Source organism: Pyrgilauda ruficollis, unplaced genomic scaffold (genome assembly GCF_017590135.1).
Source record: "Pyrgilauda ruficollis isolate IOZ18807 unplaced genomic scaffold, ASM1759013v1 scaffold59, whole genome shotgun sequence".
Classification (NCBI taxonomy): Eukaryota; Metazoa; Chordata; class Aves; order Passeriformes; family Passeridae; genus Pyrgilauda; species Pyrgilauda ruficollis.
In genome coordinates this window covers 1,222,458-1,235,097 of record NW_024527599.1, presented here as the reverse complement: position 1 = coordinate 1,235,097, position 12,640 = coordinate 1,222,458, and the positions used below count along the sequence as shown (strand labels likewise).

The following is a 12,640-nucleotide window of genomic DNA, read 5'->3' as shown; positions in this document are numbered from 1 at the left end:
ACGTAGGAAGAGAACAAAAGTTGTTTATTATTTTTAGACCAGCTGTCATAAAAACATCTTCCTACTATAAATTTTGCCAAAATAACATAATAAATTGCAGCTGGGGGAGGGAAGGGAGTGTAAGGACATGGCAAAACAATAAATTCTATTTGTGACACAGCAATTTGGTTAGAAAGTCATGCAAAAGCTATGAATTTTAGCAAAGTGCAAATTTGTACCTAGGCATATACGTTGCTAAATAGAAAAAAAAATAGAATAAAAGAGAGGAAACATAATATTATCTGCTCATATTTAATTCTTATTCCTCAATCAGCAACAGCAGCACTAAAGACAAAGTTACTTTAAGGAAAAAGAAAAATGATGGTGAAAGGACAGAGGGAATGGCCTTAACCTGAAGGAGGGCAGGCTTAGATTGGACATTAGAGAGAAATTCTTCCCTGTCAGGGTGGTGAGGCTCTGGCACAGGGTGCCCAGAGAGGCTGTGGACTCCCCTGGCACTGCCCAAGGCCAGGCTGGATGGAGCTTGGAGCAGCCTGGGATAAAAGGTGTCCCTGCCCACGGCAGGGGTGGCACTGGATGAGCTTTAATGTCCCTTTAATGTCCCCAACCTTTCATGTCTGGGGTTCTGCAGTTTCAGCCCACATTTCACTGCCACACACCTGCATGGCCATGGGTCCAGGAGGCATCTGAGAGCCATAATTCATTCCCATCATCCCTGGCATGTTGGTCTGCATGACAGGAACCATTGGAAACCCTTGCTGTTGCATAGGAATCATCCCTGCAATGAAACATTAAACAAGCTAAGTGCCCAGTTAATGTTAAAAGCTTTTTTTCCCCCTTCCCTGACTCTGCCTCCCCCATTTAATTGTTCTTTTTTTGTTTACTAAACCAGCAAAGGAAAGTAAAAACTCTGAGTTGTACTGGACTGTTTAAAAATAAAAAAAATAAAATTTCCTACACTGCAGGCAGTCACAGAATCTCCTTAGTTTATACACTGGTCAGTCTACAGGGAAAAATATTACAGGGCTTTTCAGTAACTAAACTGATGAATTATCCCACCATCCTAAAGATTCTCTGTGGGTTTCTTCCCATATGATTTTTGGAAGGGTCATTTCCAATTAAAAAGATTTAATTAACCAGGGTGACTGGTGCTGGGAATTCCCATTTCTCCTGAACGGCAGTTTCTGAAAATAAATCTTGGGAAATAAAGTCAACCTTTCACAAGCAACTTCACACTCTGACCTGGCTGGATAACTTGTCTGTAGGTTAATTAGAGCACTTTAGGTTAATTAGCCCACTACACGTGTTGGAACGGTAACAATATTTGTCAGTAAAAGCTAAACATCCACAAAATTGGACAAATCAAGCTGGAATGTATTAATTCACTGAATAAAGCAAGTCTGTTATGTTTCAGTACCTTCCTGTCTCACATTTTGCTGCCTTGGGAGACAAACACCAACATGCACTTGCTACCAGCACACCATGAGACAATTATGCAAAAACACTCCAGGAGGCCATGACACAGGCAGGAATAATCCATGAATCAGTCCCTGGGATTTTAATAAAAAAACTCTCCATTTTCCCCATAAATTCTCTGCATATTTTCCCCTAATTAAACAAACAGCACTGCATCAGGAATGAGAACAAAGGCAATTTAAGGCTGGGGCTCTCCCATTGTATTAATACTTTCCACACAGGTTGTGACTCTTGTCCCGGGGTCTTGATGTGCTTTGTAAATATTTACCAGGTCTTGCAACACCCACACAGTATGGGTATACACAGCTGGGAGATGAAGCAGAGCGAGGTGAAATACCACACTCAAAATAACACCAGAATCCAAAAGGCCAATTCAGGTTAAAAAGGGAGATGTAGTTTTCCTGGACCTTTAATCCAGATTCTGGTGACGCTGCTTCAACAACACACGGGAGGTTTTCCCAAGAGAGGAGTGAGAGAGCTGGATTCAAGGGAAAAACCAGCCATGGAGTTCAATTAATAATCACACCTCTGAACATCACTGCAGACCTGGTTTAGGTCTAATTTGTCTAAACAAAGTCAAGAAATTTGTGCTCAAAATGTGGAGTTGATACATACCTTGAGGGGGGCCCAAACCACCTGCGACGGGAAACATGAAGCTGCAGGAGGAAAACAAGAGGATGTGAAATTCTGTCACTTCAGTGCAAATGGAAAATCCACCTCGGTTTCCACATCAGCACCATCACCAGGAGCCTCCCACCTTCTGGTCAGCACTTGCAGCAGCTCCTGCAGGTGCCACAGAACCCAAGCCCATCCAAGGGACAACGTTATCCCTCGGCGGGATCCCACAGCGCCGTCGCGGGCTGCCGAGCCAGGAAACACAGATCTGATCCTCCCAGCAGCCCTGACACGGCTTTGACTCATCCACATCACCCACAGGAGACTTTCAGCACCCACACAGCTTGGGAACAGGTCAGTTTGTTGTGTGGGCTAAGCACGGAATGAGTAAACATCTCCTCTTGGAAGTATCTGACTCAGCAGGACCACCAGAGAACACTTCTCAGCTGCTTAGGAACAGCTCTTCTGAAGAAAAAGAAACTATCCACAAAACCCCATCACTTTCTGCCCCCTTTAGAAACATTAAGTATCACAAAATAATGGAGTTTCTGTTTTCTCAGTTATCTAATTACAACAAAAATAGCACCTTGGAGAAAGCATTCATTCACCTATCGAGGGTCAAGTGCACCTAGAGGAAGAACCATTAAAATTTCAACTAAAATCCTAATGGAAATTGCTAGCCCTCACTCTCAAACAGCTGCCAAACAGCAAAAAAGGACCTAGTTTAAAATTCTCATTTGCAAGCAACTTGCAGAAACCCACGTCAGCAGCAATTTCCCAAACAGGAACCTCACTCAGTGTCCCAGGCAGTTATTACATCAAAGTGCTGTGGAAGAGAAACACACTTATAGATATTCAGTGTTCAATTCCAGGGGTGGATGTAAAAGAAACTGATGAAGAGTACAAGAGAAAATGCCATCAGAAATGGCTGCAGGAAGTCCTGAAAGCCAACCTGGTTTATAAATATAAAAGAGCTGTGTAATATGAGCACGAAGATAAAATAAGGAATTTAAATTATGCATTTATCCAGGAGCAAATTGCACCTCCTCACTGCACAGGCAGCAGGTCACACGGTCACCAAGACAACCCATTTGCTCTTCACTTCATCCTCTACTCAGGATCTTCACCATCCTGAAGCTTCTTCTGCAGCCCTGAGGGCTGTGTGCTGATTTCTCCTTCCACAACAATCACACACCTGTGCTCCCCAACGGGCCAGTCTTGCCATCCTCCACCCCAGGTTCTCCCTCTGAAGAACTCTGCAGACTCACACAGCTCAGCCCCAAACACGTGCAGGGCTTGGTTCTCACCACAGCCAAGGTCTGTTTAACTCAGTTCAGTCATTTTAATCCACTCCTTGGCATGCAGTATCAACATGAAAACAAATAGACTTAGAATGATGAAATATTAAATGTGATTTCTAAAGATCTCCTAATCCTGTATAAGTGTTCTAAGCTTCATGCTTCCCTTCTTGTTGGGGAACCTGACCAACAAGAATTCTCCAAACCAGCAAAGGCAACGTAAACTGAACAAGCGTCGGGAGGTACCACTGCTTGTTGGGAGCAAGTAAAGGCCAAACTATTAAATATTTATCCCTTTCTACAGAGCTCCTGGTTTATTTATAAGTCTGTGCTGAAAAAAATGAAAAGAAACAATCAACAAAAAACCCCTCAGCTGATTAGAGGGCACTGAAAGAGGAGCTGGTCCAAAGTAGCAAAGCAAGCTCTGGCAGCACAGCCCCGGCCGTGCCGCTCAGATCCACCACGGATTCACTCCAGGATTCAGAGTGCAACTGCCAGCACCAGCCACGCTGGCACGGCCACAAACCATCCCACCAATGGGAATTTATCACTGAACTGCTTTTTTGGAGATGCAAAATTGCCCAGAGCAATCAGTGAAAGCAGCTGGGTCTCGTGGCTGAGGGAGCCAGCGCAGGGACGGTCCTGTGCGAATGCTGCACAAATACAACAAAGAGAAGGGAGCAAATGATCACCCTGCAAGAGACCTCTTAAAGCAGTACTAGAAATCTCATTCCTACTAAATGAGTATTTTAAATATGGAGCTTAAAAAAAAACAACAAGAAGCCCCAAACCAACCAAGCAACAGCTTCAGCCAAACGCAGGAGCGTGGGGAGCAGCAACTCCTTTTCTGAATGGAGACTTCACTGTAACAGCTCCAAACCACACAGAACGTTTTCCTGTTTACAAGTGGATTTTTAAACCCCTTAATTCCCAAGCAGTACAACTCCATCGATGCAACAGACTGTTAGAGTATTTTTTGAATGGCAGAAATGCACAAAAATTGAAGTGAAATCAAGCAAAGAACCCACACAGACACAGAACTTTTCCTCTACTTCCAGACTTTGTCCTCAAAGAAACCAAAATACTATCAATGGGCAATGGTGATTTGTAAATCCCTTTATTTTTCAGAACCTTTATTTCTGAAACTGACAACAGTGACAACAGTCCCAATGACACTGACAAAACCGTGGGCTTCAGATATCCAAGACAACTCAATGAGCTTAATTGTCAAATGCAAAATTTCCTCAGCCTCCCTGGAAGTAGGACAAGAGATAAATAGCAGACGAGAGCCTACATTGAAAAAAAAACATTACTAGAGTCTTCAAAGGCGGTGAAATCCAGTTTTCCAACCTTTCCAGAAACACAACAACATCTCTTCTAACACTGTTTTTTTTCTCCTCACAGGATTCCTCAGTCCTCCCTGTGGCCAAGGTGCCCTTTGTGAGAAGGAGGGGAAAAGGGAAGTCCCCGGGGAGGCTGGGTCCCAGGAGGCCACAGACAGACAGTGACAGGAACATTTACTGCTGCTGACACCGGCGGCACCGAGCGGGGCTGGCAGAACCCCCAAATCCTTCCCACCCAATATGTGAGATTGCAGCTGCAGAGCCTGATGGCGAGTGGGGCACAACTGCCCAAGCCTGGACACACCGGGGAGATCAGCTGGGCCCCAAAAATGTGAATAAATCTCAGCAAAGCACAGAGCTACCGTGGCTGCATTCCCAACAACACAGCTGGGACTCCCCACCCCACCCAGGACCCCACCACATCCTGCCTGGCACCCTGATGATCCATCCAGGATCACAGGTACTACACCTGAGACCCACACAGCCTACCCAAGACCCCACAAAGCTCACTTGACAACCCACGAACCCCACCTGGGACCCCCACCCAAGATCCCACGTACCTCACCTGAGACCCCCCGGGCCACACCTGCGACGCCCACATCCCACCCAGGATCTACCACACCGGAAAGCCTACGCACCCCACCTGGGACCCCCACACCCCAGTCAGAAACCCCGCACAGCCCACCTGGGCCCTGACCCCCCTGCCCTCACATCCCACCAGCACTGCGAGCCGCCACCCCAGCCCTCTCATGGCCCCACATCTCTGCCCCTCCCCGCGTCCCCTTCATTCTCCATCATCGCCGCCCCTTTGTCCGCTCCCTCTCCACAGCCCCTCGCCCGCTGAGCCCCACATCCCCTCGGCTCCACAGCCCCACATCCCCTCGGCTCCACAGCCCCACATCCCCTCGGCCCCACAGCCCCACATCCCGAAGCTCCCTGCTTTCACACCCACAGAGCCCCTCGGTTCCACAGCCCAACTCCATCTCTCCGCTCCACCGACCCAAAGCCCCGCGGGTTCTCGGTTTCACAGCCCCACAACCCCTCGATTCTTTGGTTCCACACTCCCAGAGCCCCTCGGTTCCTCAGCCCCACAACCCCGCGGTAACCCGGGAACGGCCTGGATGGGGATGAGTGGCCCCGGCTTCCCCTCGGGAACGCCGGTTTCCAGCATCCAAACCACCGCTTTTCCGAAAAAAGGAAAATAAAGCGCTGCCTTTCCGCCCGACCTCCCTCAGGGGTCACCTGGGGACATGCGACAAGAGCCTGAAGTGACAGGACAAGGGGCAATGGATTCATAGCAACACAGGGAGGGTTAGATGGGATATTTGGAATAAATTCCTCCCTGCGAGGGTGCTGAGGCCCTGCCACAGGGTGCTGTGACTGCCCCATCCAAACTAGATTAAACCAAGACAATCCTGTCCAGAAATTCTTCCTTAAAGGACTGTAGCTGCAAAGAAGCCATTCCTGCCTGACTGGAATTCTGATGACAAAAGCAGGACGGGCTGAGAACACGCTGGGCAGATGAAGACAGGGAAAACACATAAAGCTGGGCCTTTTTTGCCTGCAGACTTGTTCCACCGAGGCTGCACAGACACACAGATCTCTGAATTAGCATCTTATGACCTTGTTTATTCTAGTTTCAGGCTCAGTTATAAAACCGTACAAAATTAATGGACATGTAAAGTATTAGTTTATTTCAAAATAATTTTATAGAATAAAAACAGTAGGGCAGGCTTTACTTTCACATACAAGTGGGGTTTTTTTGGCTTTTTCAAAGTGTCCAGAGAAGTCTCTGACAGTCTCTGACAGTTATCAAGCCTGACAGTAAACATTTTGTGGTTTTTGTCTCTGAATCTCCTGGAAGTGTCTAAAAACTGTATTAGGAGTGATTTGAATACAGACAGTATTTTCTGTGAAAGTAACACAAACTGATGCTGGTTTTGAACTACTCTCAGAAATACACAGCATTCACTGCACAAGCACATGCTCCAGCTTCTATAAGAAGCATCCAGGAATTCTCTTCTGGCATTGCAGCAGAGATTTTCTAGCATGTAAACCTCCACCCTCACCCCAAAGGAAACATGAGAAATGTTCTTCTCCTTTCACCATCTTCATTCTTCTATTCCAGCACAGACAGAGGTGTCAGCCCCAGCTCACCAGCCTGAATTCAGCTTTCTGCAACAGTCTGTAATTTACTGCCATTTTTGTCGTCTTTACCTTTCTTCTTTCCCTTAGTATTTTCCTTTGTAGTTTTCCTACAAGAAACACATCAGAGATCAAGACACCTGAACATAACCAGTGGCTTAAATTCAGGCTGCTGTCACCTGAAACACGGCACCACACAAGGCAAAATGTCATTAATCCAGCAGATACTGACACTAAAACTTCATCATTTAAACCATTATGACTGGGTGGTCCATCCAAACAAGTTATCTGTTACTTTGCTTAAATCTTCTGGGCTGTTTCTGGATAAACAGCATCTCTTACCTCCTCTTCAGCAAAACCTACTTACATATTTCTTTTGCCTTTTTTCAAGAAGCACTTTGGGGTGGTACAAATGGATTCTCTTGTCAAAGGTTTCTTAATGAATTTCTTCTTTTGTTTGCTGAGAACGACATTTAGTGAAGAAAGGTGAAATTACTAGGGTTTCTAGTTCTAGAAACTACCATAAGTCATTAAAAAGCACTGATTAAAAGAGTGGTTAACTGCTCAAATGAACATACCTCTGCAGTTTGGGCAAATGTTTAATGTATTCTGGCACAGGACAACCAGCTCGCTGGATAACACTGGCAATACTGGAAAGGAGAGGAGGGAAGAGATAACTCCAGTGCTTGGACAAGTGACAAATATTTTTTGTGGAAAACAGCAAACCAAACTGGCTGGTTTGTTGTTGGTCTTTTGTTTTGTAGTGTTTTTTTTTAAAGCAAGAAATAAAGCCATTATTAATCCAGACATATTACCTCCGTAACAAAGGTTTATCATCTTCTGTAAAGAAAGTGACTGCCTTTCCTCTGTGTCCTGCTCTTCCAGTACGACCTGCCAAGCACACATTTGCAGAGCAGAGATTTTACTTCAGACATCTCCCTTTATTCCTCCTCACAGCCCCAGCCTCCTGATGCACGTTCACAGACCAAGGATACACCAAGCAGCCAACCCCCAAACATTGCTCCCAGTGAATGAAAGCACAGCTATGTATGAAACATCCAAATAAGGTTCACAGAGTGCTGACAAAAACAAGAGCATCTACATTAAAAACTTCAGAAATGGGGAAAAGGAGGTGATTTGTGAGCCATGCCTCACCTATCCTGTGGATGTATTCCACTGCACTCGTTGGCAAATCATAATTGATGACCATGTTCACACCTTTGAAGTCCATCCCTCGAGCCAGTAACGCTGAGCAGATGAGCACCCAGATCTTCCCAGATCTGAAACTCTGCACCACTTTGTCTCTCTAAGAAAAGAACAGAAAAGATGTTCAGAAACAGTCCCAACAGCAAACTGAGAAAGGAGGTGAACTTATTTCCTTAAAGTTGTCATGATGTTAAGGAATAAAACTAAACCTCTGAACAAAAACCTGCAGGAATTTGCTGCCACGGTTACCTGGAGTTACATTCCAACACTCTTGCTTTTACCTTTCTTTCTAAAGCATTTCTTGAAAAGAAATAAAATCCTCCTACCTGTTGCTGAGTCTTGTCTGCATGGATGACATCCACGTTGATGCCTTCATAAATAAGCTCATGGAAAAGCTCTTTAGCCCTTTCAATGGACTGTACAAATACAAGGACTGGAGGAGCAAAACCCTGCAAAAGAGTAAGTTTATCTCAGGTTCCAAAGTCCTTTTCCTTGCAGAAACTGAGACACAGCAGATTTGGGCAATGGTTTGACATGTGAGAAGGGTTTGACCTGGGAAATTGGGAGTCTCTGACAGACCATAGCTCAGTTGAACAGGAAGAACAACATGCTCAGTGTCTCCAAAATACCTTTTTAACAAGCTCTCTCATTGCTGTTAGTTTTCCTGTCTCAGATCCAACAAACAGCAGCTCTTGTTCTACTGTCTCGGCTGCAGAGTTTCTGAAACCAGAAATCCAACAGAAACACTTCAGTATTTTTTATATACGTTAAAAAAAACTTATATATTAATAAATATATGTAGTATATATAACCCCCATAAAAATATAACCTGGTGGATGAGAAATACTGCATAACAAAACCTATTTCACCAGTGCATGCTCCTGAGATTGATGTTTATTTGATGATGAAGTAATTGGCAAAGGAAAAGAACACTTCATTCAACACAAGAGAAAGATCTACGTGCCTACACAATTTTCTCTGGAGACAAACAACCTGCAGTGCTGACTAACAACAGCCACACAACCCAGCAGGCTGATGATGCAGAGAAAACAATTTCCTAGGAATTTAAAAAAAAAAAAGAAGCAGACAACACCTACCTTGCCCCAACAGACACCAGCACAAGGTTGTCCAGGTTGAGCTTGCACCACTCCTCCACGTCGTGGGCAAAGGTAGCGCTGAACAGAGCTCTCCTGGCCAGGTGGGAGGTGCATGCCAGGAAGATTGTGCCCAGCTGGTCCCTGAATCCTGACTTCCCATCCTCAAACAGCTTGTCTGACTCATCCACCACCAGCCACTCCACGCTAGGAACAAGAGGTTTGATGTGCAGGAGAGCCACTTCTGAGTGGCAAAGAGATTGCAAAGAGACTCTCCTACCTGCTCAAGTCTATTGCTGGAGGATCTTCTTTCAGCAAATAAATGAGTCTGTTGGGAGTAGTAACCAGTATATCTATTAAAAGAAAAGAAGCAAAATGTCAAAGAAACAAACAGAGCTCTGAGAAACACCAGATCCAACCCAATGTGCCAGAGGTACAGTTTAGCAGAGTCCATGTCCTCTCACTTCCCACGTCTTCCCTGCCCCTTTTCAAGCATCTCTTTAAAAGCACACAGCCCAAAGAGAAAGGTCAGTGACACTTTTTAATTTTTTAGAAGCACTTCAGTCGTTAGAACAGTTACCAAATTTCTTGGAAGACTTGGGCCCAAACTTCTTGGCTGCCTCAGCTGCCTTGTGGATCATGTGGATTCTGAAGCCTGTGCCCTCTGCCAGCTTCACCAGCTCCCGGTGGGTCTGAAAGGCAGCAGAGATTGGATTTCCAAACTGAGCTGATGAGCTTTTCCATCCAAAAAACTGCTGGCCACTGTGGAGTCACGGAATGCTTTGGGTTGGAAGGGCCATTAAAGCTCATTTAGTTCCCCCTGCCACGGCAGGGACACCTCCCACTGTCCCAGGCTGCTCCAAGCCCTGTCCAGCCTGGCCTTGGGCACTGCCAGGGATCCAGGGGCAGCCAAATCCTGAAACTAGAGCTTCAAACTTCACCCTGATTTCAGTGTCAAGAGAAAGCTCTCTGGTTTCCTTAGCACAATAAAATGCAGCTCTCTAACAGGCATTATTCACGTCACTACCACACGTGGCTCCCTCTTTCACATGAATAAAAACTGCCCAAAGGTGTCATTTTTATTTCATTTTAATAACACTGCCTTGTTATAAACTTATCCCTTGAAATTCCAAGTTTGGGACAGATAAATCTCTCGTAGCAATCTCAAGTAGGAAAGGAGGTTTGAAGAGCACCTGAGCATTGGGCAGTTTAAAATATGATCAAAGAATCTTGAGCCTCTAATCTAATCATTGAGATTAGACTCAGATAATAGATATGTACCTACTCCACAGAAGTCAAAAGACTTGAAAGAAACATTTAAATTTGCTTTCTCTGATATGTGAGGGCAATAAAGGAAAAAAATATTTACTAAGGTGCTATTTTGCTGATGCAGAGTGAAAACACTGCAGCCCATCAGGGTGAGATTCCCCCAACACACACCTGGCTGGCAAGTTCTCGGGTGGGTGATATGATCAGAGCCCTGAATCCCTTGTTCCTGGGTTGTTTCAGATGTGTTAAGAGAGGGATACAAAATGCCAGTGTTTTTCCAGACCCTGTAGGAGCTGAAGCCAGAAGCTCCCGACCCTGTAAGAAAAAAAAACAAACTTCTATTTCAGCAGGGAAAACAAAAAGCAAAAAAAAAAAGAGTAAAAACCCCATTCCCATAAATACCAATGCTACAAACTGACCCAAAATACCTCAGGAAAAGCACAGATGAGGAAAACTGAAAAAGCCAAGCTTTCAATGTGGATGAAGTTGATCCAGCTTTGAAACTGCCACCAAGGCAGCCACAGCCCCAGATTCTGTAGGATCCCTGGAGCCCAGAGAACTCACGTGCAGCATGACAGGAATTGCCTGCATCTGGATGGCTGTTGGCACACGGAAGCCTGCAGCCTGGATATTCTCCAGGATTTTGGGGTGCACTTTGTACTCCTCCTGAAGCTGCTCAAAGGTGGCAATGGGGTCAGGGAGATCTGTTCCCTGAATGCTGATCCTGTGCTGGTGCCTGAAGCGATTCACCTACGAGGAAAAAGAGGAACTCCTTCTTCATTTACACACAAAACTCACCACGTATGGATCCCTCTCCTGGGTCTTTCCCCCACACTCCTTCACCCTCCTCCAATGAGGAATCTCCACAAATAAACCTCAATTTTGGCTCAAGCACCCACAGAACACCAGGCACCTCCTGCTGCACCAGAATTCCCTGCTCCCACCTTCTCTCTCCTCAAGCGTTCAAGCTTCTCTGCAGTAGGTTTTTTGTCTTTTGCATCTTCAAATTTTGCTTCCAGAGAGGACATCCACTTTATTCCATTGTTTTCTGACAGCTCTGGCATTGACATTGCTCCTGGAAGTTGCAAACAAATTGAAATTTCCTTTAGTAAAATACAGGCAGGCATTACTTGCAGACAAAAAAAATCTCAGAAACTTTTTTCTCTCATTCTCAATAAACCTAATGAAGACTCCAGAAGGATGGCAACCACATGCCCAGCTCTCAGCACTGACTCTTGGCCCAGTCATGGGATCAGCTCTGAGCCAGGCCAGCCAAGGAATCCAGAACTGGGTGAGCTGTAAGGTCCCTTCCAACCCAAACCATTCTGGGATTCTGCCAGGGATACACGTGTGTGTGTGTACAGATACCTCGTGTCTTTTTCTTTTTTCTTTTCCCTTCACTGCTTTCTGCCGTTCTTTTCCTCTTTCCGTCGTTTTTCCCTGCTCCATCTTTCTGCTGCTTCACCTCCTCTTCACCCCCTGCGAGCCCGCTGCCCTCCTCGGCTGATCCCTGAGGGGCTCCCTCCTTGTTCCCGAAGAAGTCGAGGCTCTCCAGCGAGACGCTGCCGCGGTTCCCTTTAACCACCTGCGGGAGAACAGGGAGAAGGATGAGACGCCATGGCCGGGCCCCGCTCCTCAGCGCCGCGGCCGGGAGGGACGGGGCTCCGGAGCCTGAACCGCGCACGGGCCGGTCCCCGAGCCCTCCCCTCGGTGTCCCCGCACCCCGAAGCGCCGCGCGTCGAGCCCGAAGCGCCGCACGTCAAAGCGAGCCCCGGCTCCCAAGCGGCGGAACAGCTCGTGGGTCTCCATGCTGCCGCGCTCCCAGCAGCCCCCGCGCCCCGCCGGAAGCGGGAGCACTTCCGGTGGAGCGCCGGGTACTATGGTAACGGCCCGCGGGCGGCATGGCGGCTCGTTACCATGGCAACGGCGCGGGCAGGCTTCTCTAGGCCGCGGCGACATGGGGACGCTGTCGCGACAGCACGGGGCTGCCGAGGGAGGGTTCCTTCCCCCTGTGCGCTGCCGATGCCTCCGTGCGGCCCCGTCCGGCTCTGCCGCAGGCCTGGAGTCCGGCAGGGAGCAGAGGAGGGTGTGGGTGCTGCCCTGCGCGCAGCCACCGCGCTCATCCTTGGTTGATACTCACACAACCCCGCCTCGCAAGGTGCCCGAGGAAAGAAATGCTTGAGGTGGTGGCAGG

General features: G+C 46.9%; 2 protein-coding genes across 11 annotated transcripts in view; both read right to left on the bottom strand.

The window, feature by feature from the left end:
* Positions 1-2,129, bottom strand: part of SYNRG (synergin gamma) — a 33,012-nt gene extending 30,883 nt beyond the window's left edge. For all 10 annotated transcript variants that reach the window (XR_005956368.1, XR_005956367.1, XR_005956370.1 and 7 more), the window contains exons 1-2: positions 2,092-2,129; positions 660-778 (exon numbers count right to left, since the gene is read on the bottom strand). Coding sequence is in view for 4 of the 10 variants with exons in the window: in XM_041482468.1 (XP_041338402.1) it covers positions 660-778; positions 2,092-2,128 (156 nt within the window). In the remaining 6 variants the exon portion in view is untranslated. The remainder of the gene's footprint in view (positions 1-659; positions 779-2,091) is intronic.
* Positions 2,130-6,340: 4,211 nt separating this feature from the next.
* Positions 6,341-12,275, bottom strand: DDX52 (DExD-box helicase 52). The gene is made up of 15 exons (XM_041482890.1): positions 12,169-12,275; positions 11,815-12,031; positions 11,391-11,521; positions 11,011-11,196; positions 10,618-10,761; positions 9,758-9,869; positions 9,458-9,530; positions 9,181-9,384; positions 8,713-8,803; positions 8,410-8,532; positions 8,033-8,183; positions 7,693-7,768; positions 7,456-7,527; positions 7,245-7,337; positions 6,341-6,987 (listed from the first exon to the last, which is right to left on the bottom strand). The coding sequence occupies exons 1-15, from the start codon at positions 12,253-12,255 to the stop codon at positions 6,900-6,902; spliced, it is 1,848 nt and encodes a 615-aa protein (XP_041338824.1). The 5' UTR covers positions 12,256-12,275; the 3' UTR covers positions 6,341-6,899.
* Positions 12,276-12,640: the final 365 nt, after the last annotated feature.